This window comes from Motacilla alba, chromosome 18 (assembly GCF_015832195.1).
Source record: "Motacilla alba alba isolate MOTALB_02 chromosome 18, Motacilla_alba_V1.0_pri, whole genome shotgun sequence".
Taxonomy (NCBI): domain Eukaryota; kingdom Metazoa; phylum Chordata; class Aves; order Passeriformes; family Motacillidae; genus Motacilla; species Motacilla alba.
This window is the reverse complement of record NC_052033.1, coordinates 7,874,968-7,901,842: the sequence shown is the minus strand read 5'-3', so window position 1 is coordinate 7,901,842 and position 26,875 is coordinate 7,874,968. Positions and strand designations below refer to the sequence as shown.

General features: G+C 44.5%; 1 protein-coding gene and 1 non-coding gene across 10 annotated transcripts in view; both read right to left on the bottom strand.

Annotated features, from left to right (window-relative positions):
- Nucleotides 1-7,415: 7,415 nt before the first annotated feature.
- TRNAT-CGU lies at nt 7,416-7,487 on the bottom strand. The gene has a single exon. It is a non-coding gene; the product is annotated as a tRNA-Thr (tRNA).
- Nucleotides 7,488-12,595: 5,108 nt separating this feature from the next.
- RAB11FIP4 (RAB11 family interacting protein 4) overlaps nt 12,596-26,875 on the bottom strand; it is a 121,312-nt gene continuing 107,032 nt past the window's right edge. For all 9 annotated transcript variants that reach the window (XM_038156776.1, XM_038156777.1, XM_038156785.1 and 6 more), the window contains 9 exons: nt 26,508-26,543; nt 25,516-25,615; nt 25,010-25,113; nt 24,365-24,505; nt 23,744-23,825; nt 23,346-23,483; nt 22,718-22,876; nt 22,241-22,384; nt 12,596-20,432 (listed from right to left, as the gene is read on the bottom strand). In XM_038156776.1, the coding sequence (XP_038012704.1) occupies nt 20,316-20,432; nt 22,241-22,384; nt 22,718-22,876; nt 23,346-23,483; nt 23,744-23,825; nt 24,365-24,505; nt 25,010-25,113; nt 25,516-25,615; nt 26,508-26,543 (1,021 nt within the window). In that variant the 3' untranslated portion in view covers nt 12,596-20,315. The remainder of the gene's footprint in view (nt 20,433-22,240; nt 22,385-22,717; nt 22,877-23,345; nt 23,484-23,743; nt 23,826-24,364; nt 24,506-25,009; nt 25,114-25,515; nt 25,616-26,507; nt 26,544-26,875) is intronic.

Below are 26,875 nucleotides of genomic sequence, written 5' to 3'. Positions count from 1 at the left end.
GAGAATGCCCTGCCTGCTGCTGAGTGGGACATGGACCCTGTGGATGGTGCTTGGCCCAGTTGAATGAATACATGCATTAATCTGAGTCTGTCTTTCTCAATCCTGCCTGTGCTTATGCAGTACCTTTCTCTGCCACTGATTTGTTAACTGATCCACTGATTTGTTAACTCTTGTGTGTGGTACTAAGCAGCATGTAAGCAAGAACGGCTTGTAGCCAACAGCTTGGTATTTCAGCATCTGACCTTGCTGAGAAAGAGAATGGATTGTCAAAGACATTAAACTTGAACACAGTGTAACGATAGAAACAGTTGAAATCCACTGATGGCACAGGATGAAATTCTGGTCTTCACCCGCAAATATGAATCCATGCCAGAGACAAGGGTCAGATCTCTCTCTCTCTCCATCTTGTTTTTTTGGGTTTTTTTTTAGCCAGAACAGTAGGAATAGCAAGTTTGTGATCAAAAGTTCAGAAATGTGCAAATATGATGTACTGCAAGGAGCTGGCCTGATCCCATGTACCTGTGCAGGAACACCAAGCAACCAGGTTCATTAAGGATGCATAGAAAACTGCAGTCCCTCCTCTGAGATCCTTACTAGAACCTGGTGGTTCACCTCAGAGCACCCGTGTATCACCAGTGAGCTGCAGCCTCCAGTCACAGCTCAGACATGCTCTGGTTCTCTGCTCACTGGCCAAGGCTCTGCCTGTCCAAAGAACCTCTGGCAAATCATCCATACAAGAGGAATGCCCTACCAAAAATTGGGCCTTCATATTTAAAGCATGTGTGCATATATTGGAGAAAGGAGAAAATCACAGAACTAATGAGCTCTGATTAAGCTCAGAAATAATGGTTTCCTGTTCAAACACAGAGCTCTGTCTCTTCTTAGGACAACTACCTCATCCCCAGTCGTGTCTATTAAAGACAATTACTGGGGGAGACAGATATGTGTAACCAGATGTGGAAATAACGGTCAGTGCCATATGCAGTTTAAATTCTTTGGGCCTGAACAAGTTACATTAAAAAAAAAAAATTGGGTGTGTGTGTATTTGTGCACTGTGGAGCAGCTGTCAATGGGGAAATCCCCTTAGCCCACTTTAATCCTACATTCCACAATCCCCAGGGATTAAACAAATGCACTAACATTATTTACTGTAATGCTCCCTCCCTGGGGGGCTTCAGTCCATGAAATCCACTCCAGCATTTGCAAGTTCCAGTTGTGAAATAGGCTGTGCACATTCTATATTTGGTAGCTCACAAGTACTCTTTCAGTTGGGCCGAGAGTGATGAAAGGACAGGAGTCAGGAATTCAGCCCAAGCAAGTCTCAAAGGGACCAGGCTCAGGCTTGGAGCTCATTTCTCACTGTGCAGGTCTTACACAGGCACTGAGGCATTGCACTGACTGCTGAGAGGGGACAGTCATCACAGGATCACTGCAAGAGGCTTCCCTAAAAGCATCTACAAGAACTTCCCTAAAATTCAAGATGCTGCCACAATATGAGTCCTCCTATCTATACTCTGGACATATGAAATGAGGCTTTAAACCCAGATACCCCCAGATACACCAGTACAACCTCACACACCTCCCACTTTACTTTTCCTATGATGAAATCTGTGCTCAAACTTGGGTACAATCCCTGTGAAATTAGTAACAGGGATTCCCCCGATCCACATGCATAATCCTCACAGTCCCAATAAGGCTGTGACAGTGCAAACTGCACGCCATTGAACTCCTGTAACCATCTGAGTTCAATTGATAGCCACAATGCCCAGCAATAACACAGACGAGATTCAGGCTCCCAAGGACCCTCTGACATACTTGCAAGGCCAGCTGATTGCTCCATCTCTTGCTTAAGCTTCCCGTCCAAGTTTATTACAGCTTCTTCAAAGACAGTAAACATTGCATTCTATATTAGGCTGTCCTTGCCTTGAATTCATATACAGTTTAAATTCTTTAACTTGGGTGATTGTACCAACTCAGCAGTAGTTTGAAGCACTGCTGCACAAATAAGCTGGCAAGGCAGAGCCCCAGAGAGCACCCTCTGAGGCAGCCACTGCTCTTAGTACAGGGGATGGTTTGGCACCATGTCCTTCAGACACAGCAAACAGTAAAACTTCAGAGGCAAAGGAGTTTTACAGAATAGCTGAGGCTGAAACTCTGGAGGTCACCTGGTCCCACTCCCTGCTCAAGCAGGGTCACCTAAAGAAGGCTGCCCAGGGCTGTGCCTGGATGGCTTTTGAATTTCTCCAAGGATGAAGACTGCACAACCTGTTCCAACATCAGTCCTGCTCACTTGGAAAACTCTTTCCTTATGTTCAAATGGAACCTCCTGTACTTCAGTGTGCGCCCTTTGTCTCTTGTCCTGTTCATTGCTGAAGCTTTTGCACTGACCTGATATCTCAGGCTGGCCTCTGAGCCTGGCTTTGTCACTGTAATCACCAGGCCTGTGCAGCTGTACTGTGTAGAGTGCAAAGGCAATTCCTCTCTATGAAATTCAGAGAATCCCTGAGGTTGGAAAAGACCTTGCAGAGTCCAACATTAACCCAGGACTGTTAAGTCCCCCACTAAGCCATGTCCCTAAGCAGCACATCTTTTAAATCCCTTCAGGGAGGGTGACTCAACCATTTCCCTGGGCAGCTCTTTCCAAGGCTTGGCATCCTTTTGGTGAAGAAATTTTTCCTACTATCCAACCTAAGCCCCCGCTGGTGCAACTTGAGGCCATTTCCTCTTGTCCTATTGCTATATTAATCCAACACCTGACTCTGCTCCCATGGCACTGCATTTACAAACATATCATTTTATCAGCTCAAATAGATTTTTTTTCCAATTTACAGAAAGATCAACACAATAAAATCTATACTCGTGTAACTGCTCTTCATCCTGCAACAGCATGCTCACTGCAGTGAACTTCATTCAGTGGTAAAAGCAAGAGTGTACAGATAAAGAGAACCCTGCACACAAACCTTCCAGGCCTAGGCTCTGATACCCTTTCTATTTTTTTTTTTTTTAATATAGTTTACAGCCAGGAACATAAGAAAGTACCTGAGAGGGAGTCAGGGAGAAGAGCAGGGCTTCTGTGAGCAGCAGGCCCTGTGCTGCTGAGGTTAAACAGGCTGCGAAGAAGGGATTAGTAATCTCCCATCCATCCATCTTGCTCCTCCTTCCCTGCATAATTACAGCTCATTTGAGACACGCTGCTTGGAGTGTCAGCTGGCATTTTCTGGGTTTCCCAGAAGCAGTAGCTGCCATTCAGCACCACTTTCTTAATCTAAAATCTCTTTCACAGGTTCTCTTGGGAAGCTGAGCGCTGCTCAGCTACACCAGCAGGGCAGTGAGGACTCCCACTCCCTCTCATGGGTGCCCTCGGAGCTCATCCTGCAGCTGTCATTCCCACTGGTACCCCTGGCTCTCAGAGGAGCAACAGCATTGCTGTGCTGGGCCCTCCATCTTTCCTGGTCAGGTAGGAATACCCTGACCTGTCCATTAATATCTAATTACAGATGACAGTAGCAACCTTGGGGACCTGTGTAAGAGTTGCTACTCCTGTAGTAAAGCAAAAATACTACTGGGTTCCTCACAGGGGAACTTCCCAACTGCTCCCCTCACATTTCTGGAGAAGGGGACACTAGTAACTCTGTCCCTTGAACACAGAATAAGGATTCTCACTCTGCCTTTCCTACAGTGACATAAACAGAGTTTTCAAGGGGAAAAAATAATTCTTATTTCCTATCTCACTGTCATTTTTAAAATTAGTGAATTCTGCAGCATTCAATGGATTACTATTCACAAACACGTACCTGCTCCTCTGGCAGAACAAATCGAGTAATTTCTGTTTCTGCTGGAGCCTTCGGCATGCAGACAAAAACATTTTTTATTCATCAATGGTAAAAGGCTACAGCCATTTGACTTTAAACACAGACATGCTTCTGGGCTCTCTTCCAGGAAGTCTGTGTCACCCAGGCTTTAGATCGATATGTTTGTCTGCAAAGTCACCCTTTTGATCTGTAATTTTTCATTTTGACACAAGAAATGCCTTTTGGTCAAACTTCAGCAGTCCATTAAATTCCAGGCATAATAGAAATGGGAATCACATTGCTGTAGCCATGCGAAGATTTCCACAGTTTGGGGTTTATTTACTCATGGGTTAATTTACTCTGCCATGTATTTGGGACCCAGACAATGCTGCAAATATTGTTCTGTGCCTCATCTGAGCTTACTGCTTCATGCCCAGTTTGGGGTGGTCTCACTGGCAGCTTTATAAAACCCTTCATTATGTATAGTTGTCCAACCTGCAGAAAATGTTGTTGAGGTTTTGGACTGAGCACGTGGAGCATCCTCCCACCCTGGTCATGCTGTTCACCTTACAAAGAGGGGGCTGGGCTGCTGGGACAGCTGCCCACAATGGGAGGGCAACTGTGCCCATGGCCCAGCTGGCTCAGCCTGGTCACCCCTGGCACACCACGCTCTGTTTGCACAATCCAGCACAGGCCTTTTCTTTCCAAGGTCAAGGTTTCAGGGCTTGCGTGGCTGGGTTTTTTTTCCTCTCTCTCCTCCCCCACCCCCCCCCCCCGCCTTTTTTTTTTTTTCTTTTTTTGTTAAGGTGCCAGCCACCCCATGGAAGGATAACCCAAAAAGCAGAGAGGTGGGAAATCAATCCAACACATTATTAATGGGAGAAGTGGGTCTGCCCAGCTTTTGGGCCAATCCCCCTGCCTGGCTCCACACAGCAAGGTCTGAGCAAGGATCCTTTCCAATGATCTCACTGCTATTTCTGACCCAGACACAGCTCCTGCCGTGTTCCCAACATCCTGCTTTTTGGTTGCTGAAGTTTGACCCAAGGGAGGATGCAACAGACACTCAGGAGAGTTGCAAAGCACTGAAAATGTTCATATAATCCAAACAAACCCCATTATTTTCAGTGTCCATTCACATCTTACCTTTAAAAAGCAAACATTTTCTGTCAGCCTCTTAAAAACACATAACTCAGACATACTGCTAAAATTGAAAGAAATACTGTTTACAAGAAATACTGTTAAAATTTATTAATTTTTATACTTATTTTAAAGCAGTTAGGAAAATGTCTGGATTCTGAATAACTGGTTTGTCAAGCAAGAGAGGACAGGGAATTCTGTATTTAAATGTGGCCAAGATTTCCAGCAGTAACACATCTTTTAAGTACTTTAATTGTAATATGGTTTTATTAGGTAATTAACAGGGGCCTCGTTTTAATCCTCATTTAATAGCTCCTCATTTCATAGAGGTGTTATATTTAGAGAAAAGCAGCTCAGTATTTTCTGGGAAAAAAAAATCGAAGATCTTAAAGCACTCAAAAGGGCCACCTAAAATATTTTATGTTTTCGGTCAGGACTTGTGTCCAAAATAAACAACTCTTTCCTCAATTCACCAAAAAACCCCAAGCCAAACCCATCTCCAGCACAGCTATGATCAGATCATAAATGCCTTGATTAAAGTTCATTGGCTGGCACTTCAGGACTTTAGCTACTAATTAAAGCCAAAATCAAATTTATTGCCTGAGTAAGAAGAGGGGGTGGGAATTTGGAAGGTGAGCAAACACATGACCTCCCCAACACAACCCTGCCCTGAAGACAACAATAAGGGCAGGATGGCATACACGGAACTGCCTGTCCCTGAACAGAAAGGATCCTGTCGTGGTGTTGTTCCAGAAGTGAAGATGCACAACAGCAATCCTGGGCCAAGGCTGTCCTATGGGCCTCTCCCCTGGGAATTCAGTGGGAGCCTGTGAAGGACCTTCCTCACAGACACCTGGGAGCTAGAAGGGAATATTCCAGTTCTGCAGAGACTGAAGTAAAGCAACTGGTGAGCTGCCTGGATGTGTTATGGCCACAGAGAACAGCGATGCCAGAGCTTTATTAAAATACCTGGTTCATAGTCCTGGGTTCGTGGCACACGTTTGGGCAGGACCTGACTGCTCGAGTTTACAGGATGGGAAACCTGCTTCAGGGAGAACCTCAGTTTCACAACTGGTTTCAACCAGAAACAAACCCACAGAATTCTGACAATCTCTGCAAAAACAGCAAGATGGCTTTTGAACCACTAGAAACATTTTGGTTTGACATTCCGCTGTGAAATGATGTAGGAGGAAAAAAATAAATCAAAAGAGGGTGTTTCAAAGCTGGAACTTTCGTCCTCAAAAGCCTCCAACAAAGATGATGGGATTTGACAGCACTCTATTTTGCAAGTAAAATAGTGTCTGCATTTTTCTAAACAAGTTCTAAACTGCATTTCCTGCTTTTATATCAAAACGTACTACAGCTTGTTTTGTGGCTTGCTAATAACATCCTGCACAACCATTTTGTACAGACCTCCCCAAACACCTCATTCACACACATTTCCAGTCCCTGCTGGGAAAGGCAAACAGCCTCCTGCCAGTCAGCTCTAGGCCAAGTGTAGCACAGGAAACAGCAAAACCAGCTTTTTCTTAAGCATCAAAGGAAGCAGCAAGTTGTTTCGAAGAGGCTCCTCTGCTCTGCCCACATATCTGGCTATTGCTGATTTTGCAATACAATGACCCTACTCTTTACATATTTCAAGCTCTATGAAAGCAGCAATAACCAAAGTGATGTTGCACGGAGGCAGCAGAAATGCCTTCGCACATGTGTCATGCTTTGCACAGACTGATCAATCAAGAACCAAGCAATTAGGATAAATTCTGATATAAATGGTACAATCTCATGGAAAGAGTGGTCAGACATTGGAACAGGCTGCTCTGAGAAATGGTGGAATCGCCATTTCTGAAAGGGTTAAAAGATGTGGATGTGGCAGTTGAGAACATGGTTTAAGGGTGAATATGGCAGTGCTGGGTTAATGATTGGACTCGATGATCTTACAGGGCTTGTCCAACCTTACCAACCGCATGATTTTAACTGCACTAAGCACTTGCTTATTCCAGGATTTGGCGTGTCTATCTGTGAGAACTACATCAGACCCAGCACGTACATAGAAAGCACCAGCAGGAGGATTCCTCACACCGAGTGCACCTAACACATGCCCTGCGGCATCACAGCGCAAACATCTGCTTTGTTTTAGCTGTGATTCACCCAGTTCAGGACACAGGTCCTGAAGCAAAACGCCGAGAAATGTCGTCTGCAAGGGGCTTTCTGGATCTGGGATGCTGGGGGAGACACCGGAGCTCCGAGGAACGCTCATCCACGGGCAGTACGGTACTAACGCGGGCTCACAACCTCTTCTGCGGCACAGACACGCGGGACTCGGGAACACCCGGCCGGACGCACGGTGGAACGTCCCCCGTGATCCGCAGCTTCCTCGCGGGGCTCCGGGGCTGGATCTCCGACACTGAGACTAAAAATAAGCCGCAAACGAGGCGGCGTCCGCGGCCTCCCCGCGGCGGGGCTGCCAGCGCACCGCGCTGCCTCGGCAGGCACGGACGGGGTTCGAACCCGCGATCTTCGGTTTACGAGACCGACGCCTTACCACTTGGCCACCGCGCCCGACGGGCTGGCTGCACCCGCGCGCCGCCAGTGGAAGGCAGCGAGCGGCGCGGGCGGGCCGGGCCGGGCCGGGCCGGGCGGGGACGGGACAGGACGGGCCGGGCCGGGAGGGCGGCTCGGGGCGCTGGGATCGGGGCGGGGCGGCCGCGCCGTGCGGAGGCTCCCGCAGGCACGTGCGAACGCGGGGCGGAGCGCCGGGAACGGAGCGCGGGCGGCCCTGCCCCGCCTGCCGAGCTCGGCATCCCCTGCCCCGTGTCGCTGCAGCGGCGCTCCTCGGAAAGCCCTTCCCGCTGCCGCCACCCCCGCCGTGTCCCCGGTGTCCCCGAGCGCCGCTGCTCCGACACCGCAGAAGCCCCAGTGAAGCGTTGCTTTCCTCCCTCCCGGTGTTTCTCACGGCAGGAGAACGCGGAGCATCACTGCGAAATCACAAGGCTGCCTCGGGAAACGAACAGCAGCTGTTCGGAACGAGGAAAGTCCTGCCAAGCTCACACCTCCAGCGCTGCCGCTCGGCGGTGCTCCGGTACCTGCTCCCGGTTCGGGGCCGGGGAGGATTCCCCGGGGCAGGAGCCAGCCCTGCGGCACCGGTCTGGTGGGACACATCTCCCAGGGCACGGCACGGACTGTCCCGGCACGGCGCAGTTCCATTCCGGCACTGGCACCCGCCTCCCTGAGAACCAAACAGCAGCGTTTCCACCCCTTCCCTTGGGACAGTATCAGGCAGTCTATGTTTCCTGATATTCAAACTGAATTTTCACGTTTTACTTCAAACCCATTATGTTCTGTTTACATAGTCAAATCATAATAGCATAAATCATAAATACAATACTGCATTATTAATATTTCCTCCTTTGGGTTTCCAGCTACCAAATATTTAGTTTTATGGCTAACACTTGGTTAAAACCCAAGAAATGAATCAGCTCTCATTTTTATCACCACTAGATGTAGGGTAGGAGGGAAGAATTTGAAGGTTGTGGTTTTGAACTATTTAGCTTTGCATTGAAATTTTTCATCCTGGTTTCTAGTTTTGAACCAATGTTGGGCAGCAGAAAGTAATCCAGTATTTTTTTGGCTTACATACACCTCCTGAAAACGACAAGCCAAACCAAACAAATAAAAAGAAAAAAAATCCAGGCACGGTTAGAACCAATCTGACATAGTAGAATCACTATTTTCACTTTATGAATTTGTAGCCAGGCCCCACTCTCTGCTGAATCAGATCTCAGTTACACAATCTTTATTACAGGGATGCATCCTGCATTCACAGTGTGCTCCTTGCTTGAATAAACCAACCACGTGAGGCCTGATCAACTCATTCCAAAGAGAAACAGTTGCTTTCCTGAGGGTCCCATTTTTAGGTCTTCATATAAATACTGCAGCGAACCTATGCAAAAAAGTAAGGTTTACTTTTTGAGGCTACAGTCATTTGGGAAGTCAGGATTCCAGGGACATTCAGATCCTGAAAACAGCAGGATGGCAAGAGCTGCTGGGGTTGCAGAACTTGCAGATGTTTTTCAGCCACATCCTGCACCCTCTGGCCCTGGACTTTGCATTTCAGGGCAGTGAAACATCCCTGAGCACAGGACAGCCCTGGCAAGGCTCCTCCTCCCTCCCCTGCTCTGGCAGAGTGATGGGAAGAGCCCGGCTGCTTTCTGCTGCAGGGAAGCTCTACTGTGCCCATGGCCTGGCCCTGCTGCTCCCTGGAATGAGGCCACTGAGAAGGGGCTTCAGAGTTGCACCTTTAATCCAGATTTACACAGTATTTCCAAGAACGAAAGCAAGTCCCTCTGCTGCTGCTGCTTTTCTTCAGGGCATCCCCCCATTCACTGCTGAGCACAGCCAGAGCTAAGGGACAGGCTTGGACAGGGTTATTTCTCTGTCATGTGGGACAAGTGCTCAGGCTGACAAGAGGATTCCTAAAGGGCTGAGAGCAGCTCTGCCCAGTGACTGCTCAGGTTTCAAATAAAAGCCTGAGCACGTTAAGAAAAGCCACAGGTTGGCCAAGAGAGACAGTGCTCCACAAAACACAACTAGCACTTTTCTCCAGTACAGCAGGGAGAGAGCAAGCACAGCTTTCAGCAGCTGAGTTCCATTACAGCTGTTGGTGCCACAGCCCAACTCCTCTGTCTTTTCAGCAACAGTTTGTACTTGAGTCATAACCCCTGTTACACACTATCACATCAAAATACAAACTGCATCCTTGTCTGCTAAGGCAAAAGATCCCAGTGTGATGGAAATTCAGATTTAAGCACCATGCCAGAGGACATGCTGAGATATGATCATTGTAAAGTCATTTAAAAATCACCGTTAACCCAAATAGTTATAGTTATACATCCGAGAGTCTTCAATTTACTGGTCATATGCATCCAAAAAGCAGTTGGCTCTAAGGATGAATTTCACCCTGAGTTACACAAGCTATGAGAGTCCCTGCTGCACTGCATGTGTCAAAAGGCATTTAGAGTGGAGTGACACATCCCAGATCCCAGTCTGCCATCAGAGATTCAGAACAACATTGAAACATGGGCCATCATGAACAGTGAACAGAGCAAGGGAAAACATCACAGTTAAGGCTTTGAGACTGCTATGCTGAAGAAAACGTGTCAGCCAAGACAATCTGAGCAGATCAGAGACTGCTGCCAGACTACAGGAGCTGGCTGATGTACTCCCTTGGTGCTCCCATGAGATCTATTTCCTCTTTGCAACAGTTCACCTTGTCACTCCCCAATTCTCTTGCAATCTCGTTCCTACTCTGCTACTACCCCAGCTAGCCTCCGTCTGCCTCCAAACCCACTTTTCCCTCCAGACAATCAGAGCAAGGCAACAATAACCTCCCAGGAGTTCTGAGCTTTAAGTCCTGATTGCAAAATGACTGAAGGGTCTTGCATGTCGCCAGCCCCGCGAGAACAGCATAACTTGCTACAAACTATTGCAGACTTTGTGATATGTGGTGGTGATGACTCCTGCCCACATAGTAACGTGATTTGCTTTCCCACTGTGTCTTTCTCATGTACTAGCAAGTAACTGCTGTGCAAGTAGGTCAGTAGTACAGCACATTAGACTGAGCTGCTGAGATTTGGGAACAAAACTGCTCCCTGTCTCTCTGGTGAAGTGGTTTAGCATACACAGTAGGAAGTTTTCTTTGAGCCTGCTGTTATAAATCTGAATACCCAACATCTCATTGCTGGGAGGAATCTGGGAACAGGAACCTGAGAAGAAAACACATGGGTACGTTGCTCCATGGATTATTCGTACAGTATCTTTGCTCTGATTCCCCAAATATCCCCCAAATATCTGTACCCACTGTGAGAAAAGCTACTTCACATCCTCATGGGATGATACTCAAAAAGACATATACCAGGTTTAGAGACTACTGTCAGTCAAATGAAAGCTGTTTGGTATAGTATAATCACTTGAAGACCATCAAAATATTTTTGAAAGGAAAAAATTTGCTCTGCAAGACTTGAACTGACTAGTGAAGTCTTTTCAAAATTCCCTTTCCTCTTCTGCCTTGCTCCAAGCCCAGCTGGAGGCAGAGATCTTACCACCTTAAACTCTGCTTTGTGTTTTAGATAATATGCCATAGGCTTGGTTCCCTGGCTCCCTTCACTATCTTTCACACAGGTGCAAAATGGTCACATTTTGTTAGCCCAAGGACACGAGGTGACACAGGCGGTGCAAGCTGGAGGTGGGAGCAGCAGCTTCTCAGGAGTCAAATTCCAAACCTACGAAACCCCCTGTGGAAACATATCCCTGACCCACCTGCACCCTGTGGCTATGTCAGGGTGGGCTTTGCTGACATTCTCAGGCCAGCCCTGGTGGTTTCATCAAAGATGCTGCTGGGCAGATAGGACAGGGAACTGCACTGGGCTGCTTGAGGGAACACCTCACCCTGGAGTGTCCCCAACACATAAAACAAAGGCTCCAATTTTCCCAAGTAAGGAGCATCCAGCATTTCTCTGAGCTGACAATGTCTGCCCCTCTGTCAGCAGCATTTTCCCAGAGCATTGGACTCCTCTGTTTGGCAATGTGCCCACAGACACCAGCTCAGGACTGGCTGCCCGCAGGGACCTGCCCATGGCGCATTCCCCTCCCTCCACACAGATCTTGCAAAAAGCAGCCTGGAACCCAAGCTGCTCCTCACTTGTTATTCTTTAGACTCCAGATGTTAAAATAAAGCCCAGAGAAGAAGCCAGCAGGTGTGGTGGCTCAAACTGGAGATTAAAAGAAAAAATTACCTCAGAGTGTCAGTCGAGCAGGCCCTGGGTGTGTCCTCCACCATCGCACCTCATGCAGAGCCTGTTCTGCCAGCTCAGGACATGGTGAGTCCTGGCCTGAGCCCACATCAGGCTGAGGGTCTCCTCTGGTCCGCACAGCTGGCATCTGTGACAGGCCCTGGCTCCCAGTCACAGCCAGAGGTGTCCCAGCACTGTCCTGGCCCCTCGCGGACAAAGCCTGCGGTGCTGCTCCCAAGATGGCCCTCCAGGTACAGCCGGGGGCCTCGGCCTCTCCAGGGGCTGCCCATGGCAGAGTTTTCCCCCAGGACTCTGCGAGGGAAGCTGCTGCCTTCGGTCGAGGTATGAAACTCCCTCAGCACGTGCCCTGGCGTGGTCACTGCTGGCCATGCCAGGTCACACTGCCCCAGCACCAGATCCCTCCAGGACACAGCTCCAGGCTGTGCCCTCCCCACAAACAGCTCACTGCTCCCCAAGGAAGCACAGCACATGCTCATTAGCTACACGGGTCAATAAATAATTATATTTAAGTCACATAAAAAAGCTGGAGCCAAAATGCTGTTAACAGCTCCCAGCTGGAGTTTCCATCAATTGAGAAGGGCAGTGCTGTTGGCCGAGACATTAATGGGTTGGGCCTATGAAGCTTGAGCTTGGAAATTTAACACAACTGTGGATGTCAGGTAAGGCATGTACAGAGCAATCATCTTCCCTGGTGCCATCTGTGTAACTTATGCAAAGTTAATGAAGCTGGTGTTTGGGCAGGTGAGAACAGAACTGGGCAATCCTACTTTAAAGGAAGCACAGATATAGAGGTGGACCAGAGAGGAAGGTAAGGAGAGACATTGAATCAGTTACCTACCACAGACAATGCTTTAGTCATGCAGGGAAAGCAAATAATTTATTTACATATCTGATTGTACATTACAGCTACCTGAAGGATCCACATCAGCAAGGACAGCTTTATTGTCCCCAAAAAATATTTCAAGAAAATACAGAGAAAATAGTGTAATGGCACATTGCAACAGTACTGACATCACTTCACTGATGTTATAAATAACAGAATGAGATTAAAAATAGGAATATGCCACTTTTGCTGGTTGCTTTTTTTTTTCAGAAACAATGGAGCAAGTGAACTTTGCTCATTTTCATACCAAGCAGCCTTGAAATAAAAAATAAAACCACCTCCTTGCTTCTAAGGTAGCTTTATATTCTGTGAAATGGGTGTCAAATTCAGTCAAAAATTTCTGCTCTGTGATAAAGGAACATATTCTTTTCTAGATAAAAACTTTGGTTTTTTGAAAGATTTAGGGGATATTGATGATTTTTTCCTTGAGACTTACCACAGTTTATTATCTCACTGTCTGGGAGCTGGTGAGTGGGATATTGATAAACAACAAGGTGTAACAGAGGGAACAATTTGAGGATCTCATCAGATGAGCAGGGTCAACACTCCAGAAATTAAACCACCAGCTCAAGAAGAGGTTGGAGGGAGGGAAGGACACTTCTAGGACCAGGGCCCTTGTTACCAGTTACAGATGTCCAGGCTCACAATGCATCTATACAGCTTCCCAAATGCTGTGGGAGAGTGCTGTGCTACAAACCCCAAGGGAAGAAGTTTGTTCAGCATCTGCTGAAATGTGAAGAACAAGACACCCAATCTCTCACATCTGCAAGAGGAATGCAGATCCAGGGTCTGTCCTTAGGAAACGCTGCCACAAAAGCCAGGCAGGGAAGACAAGGAGTAACTAAAGCATTTTAGGCACTCCAAGATGGAGAGTCTATCAACTGGTAATGCAATTTCTTTTTCCATTTCAATGGTCAAAGTAAATCACTTGCCTGATCTCACAAAAATAATCCCAGAATGGAAGTTAACCTGAAATGGGCAATGTGTTCAAATGAGGTTTTGGTCTGGTGCCCATTTCAAGTATAAAAGGAAGCAAATTTGCTTTAATGGAAATAAAAACTATAATCACCAAGTCAGGACTGTAACATTTAATTAAGTGTTTTATTATTTTGAATTAACTTAAGCCAACAAGTGGATAGAATTGGTCTCAAAACAATACTAAACCGATAAATCTGCAGTGTGTGACATTGCCTTACAAGAGACCAACCATCTGACACAACATTCCTAAAAGAAGACAAAGAACTGCTAATTATGTTAAATTTCATTTGCTACGTAATTTAGACCATGACCTAGTGCTTCTAAAAAAACCTGTACAAAATGAATATTTTTACATCTCAGAGGCACATGAATACAAATCTGATCTATTTTATATGTACACATGTACATTACAAGAAACCAGATGATTAAAGAAGTGTATATAAAAAGTGTCCAAAACCAGATGATAAAACGTGAAAATAAAATGTATCCTCACAACAAAGAAGTAAAAGGCACAAGTACTAAAATAGGTAACCATGCAAAAAAGTGACTAGTCTGTGCAACAGAGAAAAACAAATGGCTCTCACAACTGATTTTACAGTAATTCTGAAAATATCTCAGCATTTAAACATTTATCAGTGCAACATTTACTGCCCTGTAGTGTACTGAAGTGTTCACAGGATGCTAAATTCTTGTTTCTCCTTCTGATGTCCTTTCTCCAAAGCCAGAATAATTTAGCTATGGATAAAGTAGTAAATAAATCAGGGCTGATGCTAGGCAGTGTGAGCTCATCACTGGGAGGAGTAGTGTCTGCAGCCCCCTTACCCCTGCACAGATGTGTTCCCCAGAACAGTCACCTGCCCCCCCAGGGCACAGTGGCTCTGAGGGGTTTCCAGGGTGTCACTGTGCCCAGAACAGTGACAGCAAAGCTGACAGCTCAGGTGTCACTAAACTGTCCACTCACAGCTGCTCCTCTCACAGCACTGCCATTCCAGGGCTAGGTGTCCAAATTACACTGCAGAAGCCCATGTTTGTTGATGTTTTCATTAGATTTAAAGTCTAAGTAAAAGCTAATCTCTCTAACAGTATGTTTGACCAGGTACTACTTTTGCAGTTGAACAAAAGCCCCGGACTGAAGCCAGCAGGCTGAAGGTGCAGAGAACACCAGGAGCCCTGTCAGCTGGCTCCACACTGTGGCAAACTGTGGTAGCGTGGCCCTGCCTGCAGATTTTGCCTGCAGATCCTCACGGGCTGCTGCTGTGACCTCTGCGATGTGCTGGACACGCTGAGCTGCAGGCCTGAGCCTCCAGAGTGTGTCAGAAGAGCGTGCAGTGGGACATCTGCACAGAACTGAGGCACATCCCAGGGATCCCTCACCTGGATCACCCTCAGTTTATTCACCCTACCGGCTTTTATACCATGAGAACCAGCTAAGTTTTGTCATGTACATGGGACACAACCAGTTTTCATGACCACAAAGAAGGCAAGGACAGGCTGGCCTGGTATAAAGACAGGACTGAAATTCTTGCCTTGGAAGCTAAAGTCACACTGAAGCCAAGAATACTGAATTTGTCCCTCCCATCTGCTCAAAGTGCTGCCCCAAGGCACACAGACACCTGATGGTGGCTGGGGACAAGACCAAGAATGTAAATGTCAACAGAACACTGAGGAAGAGTCCCAGAAAGAAACAACTCTCTTGCACATCAGACCAACTCCCAGGGCATTATGCAGAATGACAGGATTCAGACCCAGCACTGACTGCAATCTTCATCAAACTCTAAAGCTATATGCAGAGTTTCATTAACTAGAAACCCATGCATGATTTAACAACAAACTGCTCCTCAGATTATTTTGAATTCAAAAATACTGAGATGCAAAGGAACAAAATATCAGAACTGTGGTACTATGTCATCTTAAACCAACCAGTCGTGACTTCTTGACAATGTTTCTTGAGTAACAAATTACTTGACAAGAATATGAGCATTGCTGCTTACACTAGGAGCTGCTCAGTTGAAGTCTGAGTCAAGTTTTCACTTTAATCAGTATAAGCCAAGCCACTGATTTGGCAAATGTTTGATCAGCTGCTACTTCCTTCCTTCCTTGGAAAAAAAATCCCTCAGACCACACCATACAGTATTTGTTTTAAGAGAAAACCACTGCAAATTCACTGCCATTAAAGAATGTAAAAAAAGCATTCTTTTATTTGTAAATTCTAGTTCTTAGACTCATCACATGTCATGGGCACTATGATGCACAGACCAGTGAGCAGTGCCTCGTGTAGCAGCCCACAATCTGTGTTTATATATCAGCTTCCAAGCCCTCATTTACAAACCAGATTAGGGAGCCTAAATACTGCCCTAGATCCTCTCTGGAGAGCAATGCAGTTCTACCAAAGTAAATGGAGCATTGCTGCACTCAGACAGCAAAATATTTGTTGATACACATCTTTGAGAATTAATAATGCTGTGTTCAACTCCCTACAGAGCTGGCTGAGAAATATCTGAATTTTTCCCAACAACCGTGAAAGGAAAGTTGGCAACAAAAGTTCATTGGATGCTGGGTTTCTTTGAAACTTCCTACATATTTGCATATTTAAAGTTCCTTAAAAATAGATGGGAGAGTTATAGTTCATCAATGTTGCACTTCAAGAAAAATTCTTTAATTCTTCAGTCTTAAATAGAAGCTATTCAAAAAGCTGAAAAATCTTCTTTTGATGTCAAAGCAGTTTTGAATCAGCATCATTCTGAAATCAGAACTAGGCTGCAGCTGAAGACTAAAGTCTGGAGGGAAGCAGCCAATACCAGAAAAATCTTGAGAGACTACATTTCAGGTACTCTTTAAGTGCAAGTTTTGAAAGAGGTAATTTTTCTGCAGTACCTTGTGTGGCATTAGCCTGACCAAGGGCAGCTTCTAGCCAAAAGCCAGTCTTTTTTTTTCACTGTCCAGAAATACCTGTAGTGGTTTGCAGAAGGTTTGACCAGAATATCATTTAGCTTTAAGGTCAAATGAACCAAGGAACATATCAAGATACAGTACCTGGGATGTGTTTGCATCCCCAAGGGTTAAAGAGAACCATGGGTTTGACACAGAAGTGTTTACTGCATCTGTGTATTGCTAGAAGGAGATGATCCCACATTTCTGAGTCTGAAGTGATTCACCCAGGGAAGGGAGGCCCTTGTTCCACCAACAGTAACACTGACAGAGGCAGGCTGTACTTTCCTGGCCAGCCTGAGAATACAAAGGATGTCCACAGCAAAGAAGTAAGAAATTTATCAGAGAACAGACAACAAAGTTAGTGTCTCCCCATTTCCAACATCTCCTGTCTGTTCTGACAGTGTCTGTTTGACACTTGATCAAAATATGCACTCTCTGCAACACTGGTATCAGATTACTCTTCTCCCTGCCCCAGTGAGCCATCAAGTGATCCTCTATTACCAAATTACCTGCATGTCATAAAACACTATGACTTCTTTTCTGGGATAAAAGGGCTCTCCAGGGCTTGAGTTGCAAGATGAATTGCTCTAATATCTGTAGTTACTCAGACTAAGAATGCAATTGCTAATTAGTATTTTTAGAGGTGGATACCTTAGAGGAAAATATATCTGCCAGTGAAATGCTTCTCCCACCTCCAACTCACATTATTTGTCAAACATAGTAAGTATCTGGATATGACTTCCACAGTAACAGATGGCAGTACCACACTGAGGGCCCCACAGGAGCAGAAGGATACCTCCTTTACACAATAAAACACAGCTACAAACACCACCAACATGGTGGTAAGACATCTCTTCAAATGCAAACACTGGAGCAAGGAAGAGTTTCTAAATACTTACACAGCTGGGTACAGAGCTGAACAAGAAGTCCTGCAAGTTTTAAAGAATTTCCACTGCTGAGTACCCTTGGCTAGAACATTCCTTTTGGGATATCAGCCAGATTCGGTGACTACATGTCACTACTACTGACTGTTCACCTCCTACATATAATAATCTGCACAAAAACTTGGCTCTCACTATAGCAATATCTTCTGTTCAAATCCACAGGCTTTGCTTTCAGTGCAACAGTCCTCAACACTTCCACCCTAGTGGGAATGGGCTTTAGATCACTGAAATTTTGAAGCCCCAGAGTCCAGTTTACTTAAAAATAATTAGGTAAAAACATTCAGTCACCAGCCTAAGCTGCAACAGCTTCACTCTTATTGAAATGCACTGCATGAGAGCAGGAGAGCAGTGCAACACAGTCAGCTCCAGAAGCAGGGCTGCTGTGTCACCCAGCCCTGCAGGTCACAGCAGGTTTGCAACAGCCCCCTAACAGCGTGGAAGAGTTCTCTGTGACCTACAAAAAGAGTGAAGTCTCTGGCACTACCCACAAACAGCACCAGGCAAAGGGAAATGCCATCACTAAAGTGCAAGTGAGGAGTCCTGCAGACAGGAAGCACCAAGCTGGCTGAACCGTTCCTCTCCCACCTTCTGGGCAGCACATCCAGAAGAAGCAGCAGGTGGGAGAGGTGGATGTGTGGGGTTTCCATGGGGTTCCACCTACTTCTGAACAAACAGAAGCTGCTGCAGTGTTGCATCTTACACCATTCCCAGGTGGCAAAGGAGTGGTCTTTAAATCCTTTCCTCCAGATTATCCCAGAGCCTCAGGAACCCAGCCCTGTGACTGTTTGAACCAGACTGTCACATTTCTCCCAGAGCACTGCAGACCTTTGTGCACTGGGGGTGTTGTGTCTCTCAGTCAGTCCTCTGGTTCCTCTTTCCACTTACTTTACACCTGCCTATGCAGATACATAGAAACAAACTGTTTTTATTTTCTTGCCTTCAAGAAAGCCTGATTTCAGTACGTCCCCTGCTTCCCATCACTCCAGTAACACATCACTGAAGGCAAGAGCACAGAGATTGCAGAAAAAAAATTATATATATTTACATCCCTAACTGAATACAGTTTTATGTATTCAAATTCAGGAAAAATGCATCACATATACACACCAAGATACAACAAGAGAATACTAGGGGCAAGACACTGCTAACAGCAAGAAATACACAGAAAAGCACAGTCATTGCTACTGTAACATTCTTCTGGGGAGTGTATTCAATAGAGGAAACATCTCTATGCACTGGGGAAAGCCAAATACTCTGGCTGATTTTTCTGCGCCAGTTGGTGTGAATCAAAAGTGTGAAACTTTTACTTAAAAAAAAAAAAAAAAAGTGCATGGAATAAAATTTGTTTTTAGCATTCAACTACCCAAATAATTCCATAAGCTCCTTATATAAGCTACATTATTAATTAAAAATGTCCTAGCCCTACAGTATAGATCCAGCTCTGGTGAACACAGGCACATGTTGAAATCATCCCTATTTAAGGCAGCATTTAAGCATACACTCAACTTTAAAGCTTAATGTTCTGTCCCACTGATGTCCATGAGCAGATGAAGCACACACTTAAAGTTAAGCACCTGCACAACTGCTCATCTAAATTGGGATGTGCTCCCTACTTAGAGCTTTAGATATGCACGTGTGTGCTCAGTCTGGACTGGCAACTCCTGCAAGATGAAGCTCTTTTTCTTTTTCCTGTCCTATAGGTAGAAGCCACTCTGTCAGACTGTCCTCCACTGCCGCGCCAGGAACCAGCCCTTCCTCTGCACAGCCTGCCCAGAAAATGCCATTCTCAAAGGAGTGCAGCTGTCTGGGGTGGGAGCAACTCAGCACGTCATGTTGAGGGCTGGTCCTCCTCCTCCTCCCCCTAAGGTGAGATATTTCATGCAAATATTTTGTTATTGGTCTGGGTTTTTTTGTTTGCTTGTTTGTTGTTTTTTAATTTTTTTTTTTTTTTTGTTAAGAACTGGAATGTGTTCTTTCAGTGAAATCTTTAAAATCAGGGTGAGGGGAAGGGGCAGAATCCCAGAATTCATCTTAATCACCCATGATATACCCCTGAAAATAGGGGAACAGAATTGAAGCCTCATTGCCTCAATGCTACAGGGACCCTGGCATAAAAAACACACATGCACACATACTAGAGAGCAGGCTCAGAGCATCCAAAAGCAGACTCCAAAGTGATCTTACATGAAAAACACTTTGTGCTGACAGTGGCAAACAAATGGATGGTAATTTTTCATAAATAGCAAAAATTCTGCAGTATCTTCCTTTCCTTAAATTTTGTGGGTTTTTATTGTGGTTTTGGTTTTTTTGGGTGGTTTTTTTTTTTTTTTTTTTTTTTAATCTCATGTGTGGTTTAAGTACTAAAACTAAATCAAATAGGAAATTACACAGTCAGCACCAGTCAGGAACTGAACCTGGGTATGTGGTACCCAAATGGTTTGTGGTACCCAAATTCCTGGAAGAACAAAGAAAAAAATTCTTGCTCCTAAAGTTAGGGCCACATCCATATGTTTCCATTGTCTATTTTTACCTTTACAACTAGAGGTAGAATCATTTTGTCCAGTATCTAAAACAGCATGATCCAGTTACATTGTTATTACATTAATATACAGTGTCCATCTCATCACAGGTATTGAAAGTGCATGGAAAAAGTCTAACCAAGCCAATTCAATGACAAATAACAGTGTACCAAACATCATATAAACACACCCGCGCACCCACACTCACACCTAGTGTGTATTATATAATTTATAGATTCATTTACAGTATCAGAGTGCTGCTTAGATCCAGTGGCATGTGCAGAAATATCAGGCAGTTGCTGCTTTTCCTTCTCATATGCTCTTCAATTCTTTATTTCCAAGATGGATGGATTGTGGTCGAGGATCGCCAAAATTATCTTGTCCATATACTGTCGCAATCTGTAATTTATCTCTTCCTGTTCTTTGAGGGCTTCCATGAGCTAAAACACAACATTTCCAAGTTACTCCTGAAATATTCTCAGTAGTTTATGTAACAGCCTGAAATTGAGATAGGTGAGAGACCAGTGACTGCTCAAGATCACCAATTCCTTTTGTGACAGGTTTTCTAACTCCAGCTCCTCCCTGTATCTGTATTAGAAAAAATTCTGTATGTTACAGATCTTTGCTATCAAAGAAAGTGGTGAACAGTCATCTCCAGGGATCTTCTGGCAGGTCATTTGAAACAAGTTCCCCATCTAACATGCCAATCCATCCTGCATCCATACCATGGATCAACTGCTTCATCTCTTCATCAGAGCAGGAGCTTCATGATACTCAATTTTTTTCATTACTACTGAAATCTAAAGGTGCTTGCATGAAAGACTGCTGAACGGAACAAATATTTCAGTGTTTTGCACCAGGAAAAATATGTGCTTCCTCTGGATCATGTGCATACTCTCTCTCAAAAAAATCCCCAAAACAATCACTACATACTCCACAAGAACAAAGCACTTGATCCTCAATGTTCTGTTTTAAATACATGTGTTTCACCAGATTTTTGGGCTGTAAAAGGCCTGTCAACCTCTCTAAAGATGAAGACTGCTTTGCTTTTCATCTCTGAATGTTTTATGCCAGACTGAAAAAGCTGCCAAGGCATGTCAGAGCCCCAGATCCTCCTAAAGCTCATGCTATTTGCCTGTCCATTTTCATAAGACTTCACAGAAGTCCCACCCTGAATCTGCAGATTGTTACCTTTGTTCTGATCATATAGGAAAATGGCACAATGGAAACAGTTTGTGCAGGTCTGTGAGGTTTTGCTGAGTCTGGGCCACAGCTTCCAGGCACTTTCCTCCTTTAAAGGGGGAGTGCTGGATGCTCCTCACATGAGCCAGAGGCATGAGATTGAAAGGGACAAAGTCAGATTTTTCTTCACAATAGTAAAAGCCAGTTTGCTTTTACCTAATTAGAGCTCTACAAGTAAACAGCCTTTCTTCACAGTGCTCTGCTTCAACAAGAAATTAAGTTCTCAAGTATGTAATTCAAGGGCCTTCACTTCAAGGGCCTGCCCAGGAGCTAAGGCTGACAGGTCAGTCCAGTACAGACTGGGTAAAAAGGACATTTCTGTCTCACAACTTTTCTTGATGAAGAAATGGGAAGTTCTGTCTGGAAGAGATAGAGCATCAAGGACAAACAATTCCTTTGATCTCCTTCACCACTAATCTGTCTTCTTCCCTGGGAGCTCTCATGTATCCATTGGCCTGATCTCACAATCTGTCCTGGAGCTCAGAGAAAGCTACACCAGCTGGACTCAGCCCACATATAAATGGGTTCCCCAGAATATCTTTCAAAGCATTACCGAGTTATTATTTGCACACAAGTTACTTTCTCCAAGAATTCAGCTCTGCTAAAGGGAATATATAGCTCAAATATATAAATGAGACCTTGTTACTAAACTAAACTAGATCTAGAACAGAAAGGAAAAATTAAAGTAACTAACAATGGCCATTTTTGTATGAAATTAATGTCATACTCTCACATTACTCTGCAAGATACAAAATGTTAGAACTGCAAACCAGTTCACTAAGATCCTAACAATTCAAATTTTTTTGAGAGAAAAACGGGAGAGTTATAATAGAAGGATACCAAAACAGTGTTAGATTTAAGGCAATCTTCTAACACCCTTGAACTCTTAGCAAAGCAGAATTTTCTGCTGGTCATTTGTCAACTTCAGATAGTTCAACCTTGACAGTTAATTACATTGAAAATTGCATATTCTTGGATGTAGTACCTGATTAGAAAAGCACATTACCTCATCTCTCGATGCAGAATCAATTTCAGCAGCCAGTGACTGGGCTTTTGTTTGCGTTGCAAAGAGGTTTTTAGCTTCATAAAGACTGAGGCTTAGAATCTGTCCATTAAGATCATCATTTTGGTCACGAAGTTTCTGATTCTCCTATTTAAGGATGAAAAGACATTGCTTTTTAAGTTCTTCTTACAAGGTTTCATTACAAAAAATATTTTAACATCACAAGTAGCATGGATGACATACAGCGAGGCTGCAGCTGACAGCAACTCTTACCTTCAGTGACAAGACCTCCCTGCCTGAGTTTTCCTGGGGCATAATTTATATCACCAGTGCAAAGAAGTCCTGCACAGATGCAATAAGGCTCTTGTGCTTGTGTGAGAAAGGGGGGGGGACAAAATCTGAAGGCAGAATGCTTGGGCTTGCACTTTTCAAGGTATTCCCGTACATTTGATGTGGATTGAGAGGCCCTTCCCTGCTCACCTGCTTCAGCCGTTTTATTTCATGCTCCATTTCCACCTCTCTGGTTTTGGCATTGAATTCACTCAGGCTGGAGGAAGAGCTTCTCCCACGTCCAGGACGTTCACATTCCAGCTTGTACAGCTGCAAGTGCTCCAGTTCCTTCCGCAGGTCTTCAATGAGCTGTGGGCAGCAAACAGGCCCTGTCTGTGCAGCCCTCCCTGCAAACAGCTCCCTCTGTACTCCAGCAAAAGCACTCCTTGAGCCTGGCTGAGGCCACAGTCCTACAACACAGCCTCTTCCTCTTCCTTTGCAAGCACAGGTCCCCTAAACGGCCCCAGAGCTGGCAATGGCTGTGATCGCTAAGCTTCATGCACAAGAAGCATAATTTCCCTTGCAAACAGAGGGAAACGTTAGGGCACACAGTTCTCCAAGAGCTGTAAGCCCTTTGGGTCAGGGATTGGCACTTTTAAAGTATTCTTGCAGCATTCATTGCTCTGTGGGCACCCTTCCCACAGAAACACAATCCAGCAATAGCTTCACTGGATATGGTGCTCTCAGTGCTCATCCTGTCTGCCCATTCCTTCTCCCTGGGGTTTCCATGCAGGTGGTGTGAGACTGCCTAGTCTTACATCCCCCTCTTCACACTTACCTCCTGTGTGGCTTCCCTCTCCTTGTTGAATTCCAGCCTGTTCTGCCGCAGCTTGTCCATCATCCTCTTGTACAAATCCATCTCATCCTTCAGTCGCAGACTTGTGTCCTCCAGCCTATCTGACATGCGCTGCCTCTCCTGGAACAAGCAGGGAACTTCAGAACACGCTGGCCAGAGCAGGACACAGCTCAGCTTCACACCAGGAACCTACAGACACAGCTGGCCATAAACTGCCTTGTGTCTCAGGACATTCCTGCCCCTAAAGGTGACCAATGTTCCAATTCCATCAATAATCTTGTTTACAGAAGGAAAATTTAGGAAGCTGGGCCAAGCACTGTAAGAGTTTGCTCTTACATAAACTGCTGTTAAATTGCTCAAGGACTCAGGAGTTTTGTTACCTCATCCAATCTCTCTGTTTGGGATTTCAGCCGTGTGACAGTGCTTTTCAGATCACCATTTTCTTCTTCCAGTTGCTGAACCCTGTGTCAATAACAAAAATCTTATAACAAATACCTCTTCAAGATCGTAGATATGCACAATAGCATGCTCTAAAAAGCCATCTCACTTGAACTTGACAGAAAGACCAAACAGGGAAAATCTTTCTAATCACAGCACTTTTTAACATTAATTTTTGCTTGTTCGGTTCTAAGGCCCAAAATGGTACCCTGACCCTCACATTCTTGTGCTCCTAACAACAGGTAGCTGAAAAAACATAAGTTGGAAAAAACAAACGCAGGCACAAACATTTGCTAGAACTAGTCACAATTCTCTCCTTGAATCTGTGCCAAATATCCAGTTAAGCTGTCTACATGGGCCACGTGGATTAAAGCATTAATGTAAAGCATACTCCAAGCTTTTGGGCATTAGACATGTGACTGCAGAGCTACTCTACAGAGCTGCCAACCTGCCACCATCTGTGCATTGTCTGCTGGTGAACAGCCTATATTTACAAGCAAAGTAAAAACGAAGAAAAGAAGATCTTTTGCCCTTGTTCAGGGCAGCACCAAGATGTTTGTTACCTTGTATTTAGCAGTTCAATTTCAGTGCCTTTCTCTTTTTCATACTTGCTGTAAGCTTCTCTATGTCTCTTTATCTCTTCTTCCAGAGTCTGTTCTGCTGATGTTTCTTGGTCTTTCAATAATTCCTCTAGTTCATGAACTCTAAGGAAATCAGAACTCATTTCAGGAACAGCTTCAGAAGCAAATTCATTGCCTCTCTCTTTCCTGCCTACTCCTGTGTTTCATTCTAATTCACCATCTATTTTGGCATTTAACATCTCCCAGTATCTCTCATATTTACTAATAAACACAGAATTAAGTAGTGTCAGTTTATCTAGTATTCTTTCAGTCTCATGAAGCTGGGACTAAGACTTAGCCTTCTGCTCAAGCTACGTGCAAGGAAAAAACCCCAACCACCAGGGGTAACCTCTCTTACAGCAGGAGAGTTTTGTCTGTACAAGTCAGTAACATCTCTGTCAAAAACACTTGTCTGTAGGCCTCTTGCTGAAAATTCAGCAAGGCAGCCCTATTCCACCTGGACTTCTCAGATGAAGGCTTATTTCATCTGTCAGCATTAAGGAAGAAGACTTGATCATACTCTAGAGGTAGAAATATTGCTTCCCCACAACTGTGCTGGTGAGGAGACCTGGCTCTGTGCTTTGTTACCTGTGAACCAGCTGTGTGTTCTCTTGTTTCAGTTTGCTCTTCAGGTCACCGTTTGTCAGGCTATCATTCTCCAGTTCTGTCACCTTCTTCTCTAGGTACGTTACCTGGAAGGACAAGCAAAAAAGACTGAATTTGAATCTCTCTTCAAACCCTTCACTGCTCCTAACTGGCATTTAGCTACTCTACCATTTTACAAGGGGACATATTTCTCTGCAAAGCCAGCAGCAAAATTAAGCTCCACAATTCTGAGTTCCCCAGACCCTGCATGTTCCTTGAAGATGATCACTGCAAAGACACCATAAAGAAGTCCTAACACAATGCCTAGATCTGTGCTTGCTCAGTTCTTGTGTTAAGCCTGAAAAGTTGCAATAGTAAGGGAACATCAAGGACATTTTGAATAAGCTACTTCAGATCATGGGTAATTCTAAGCAAGATCTTGATCCCCTGATGCTGGCTCCAGCAAGATTTGGTTGGGTACATGACTCAAAGGGCACAGAGATTCTCACCTTTTCAGTGATATCATTATCACAGGAGTCTATACTGTCTCTGAACAAGTCTTCTGTGCTGCCATTACTGCTGCTGAAGTTACTGTTGTGGAAGAGTTGTCTGAAAGATCAGAAGGATCATTATTTTGCTGGATGAGGAAGGAGGACAAAGAGTCTGGCTTCAGACTTTGAACATCCATGGTAAAATCTGTGCAATCATTTCAGTGACAATTACAACTGTTTAAGTCCAAGTCTTACAAAAGACTGGTAGCTAAATGAAGCCATAGCACAGTCAATGACATTAGTTCTATGGAGTGAGTTCTTTGTTGCTTTTGATAGGATCTGCCACTAGCATTAACATAGTTTCTAAAATACTTAAGTCTTATTCACACTATGCATTGAATTGTATTTGCCTTATTACAAATTTAAAATAAGGTCACCACTGCACATTGGTTGGTACAGTTAAGCTAGAAAATGTCATACTGTAAGAACTTCAAAAAAAAAAACCAGAAAAAAAAGAAATAGCAAGCAGTTCCCACTGCAGAATAGTGAGAGAATATGTAACATGGAGATTATCTAAAATGTCCTTGAACCTTACAGCCCTCCCGAGACTAGGGCTGGTTCACTCAGTCAAAGGAAGATGATAATTCTGTATGTCCTTTTTAAAGGGGTGCTCTTGCTTTCCTTCACATTTTGGCAAAAGCAGCAAGGCCCACATTATGAGGGTTAAAGAAGCAGTAGCTGGACTGATGAAATAGCAGTACAAAGGAATACATTCCGCAGACAAGGAAGCAAAAACTATCTGTATTTTTAACAGAGCTCTTTCCAGTTCAGGGCCTGCTCCAAGAGTAACAGGGGCAACATTCATACCAAACACAGGCCCCTTCCCTTAAAAACTTGTTTTGGTACATTTTTGTTTTCTAAAATTATTCCTACTTTCGTCTCCTACTCGCACTTATGGAATTGTTATGAGTGATTCCACAAATATTCATACAAAATTTGAAGACTCTTACCTTCCAAAAGCTGTGCTTGATATTTTCCTGTTAGGGCTACATGGATACAGAAAGAAAGATATAGGAATTAAACACTTATTTGATTCAATTTCAATTGCACAATGAAACATAATGGACTTTTTTAGCCTACTCAAAAGATGATTCTGTGAACAATATTCCTTAACAACTGAATCAAAAGCTGCAATTGCTAAGGACACAAAGATGAGTGAAGCCACAAATTACTGTGATCATTAATAAATCAATTTGCAAATACTGTTACATGTAGCAGAGATTTGTCAGTGTAAATCAGAGCGAAACTAACATTAGAAACACCACAAAGGGACACCAAGTTAGTGATGGACATTTATTCTAGATTTTCAGTTTTTAGA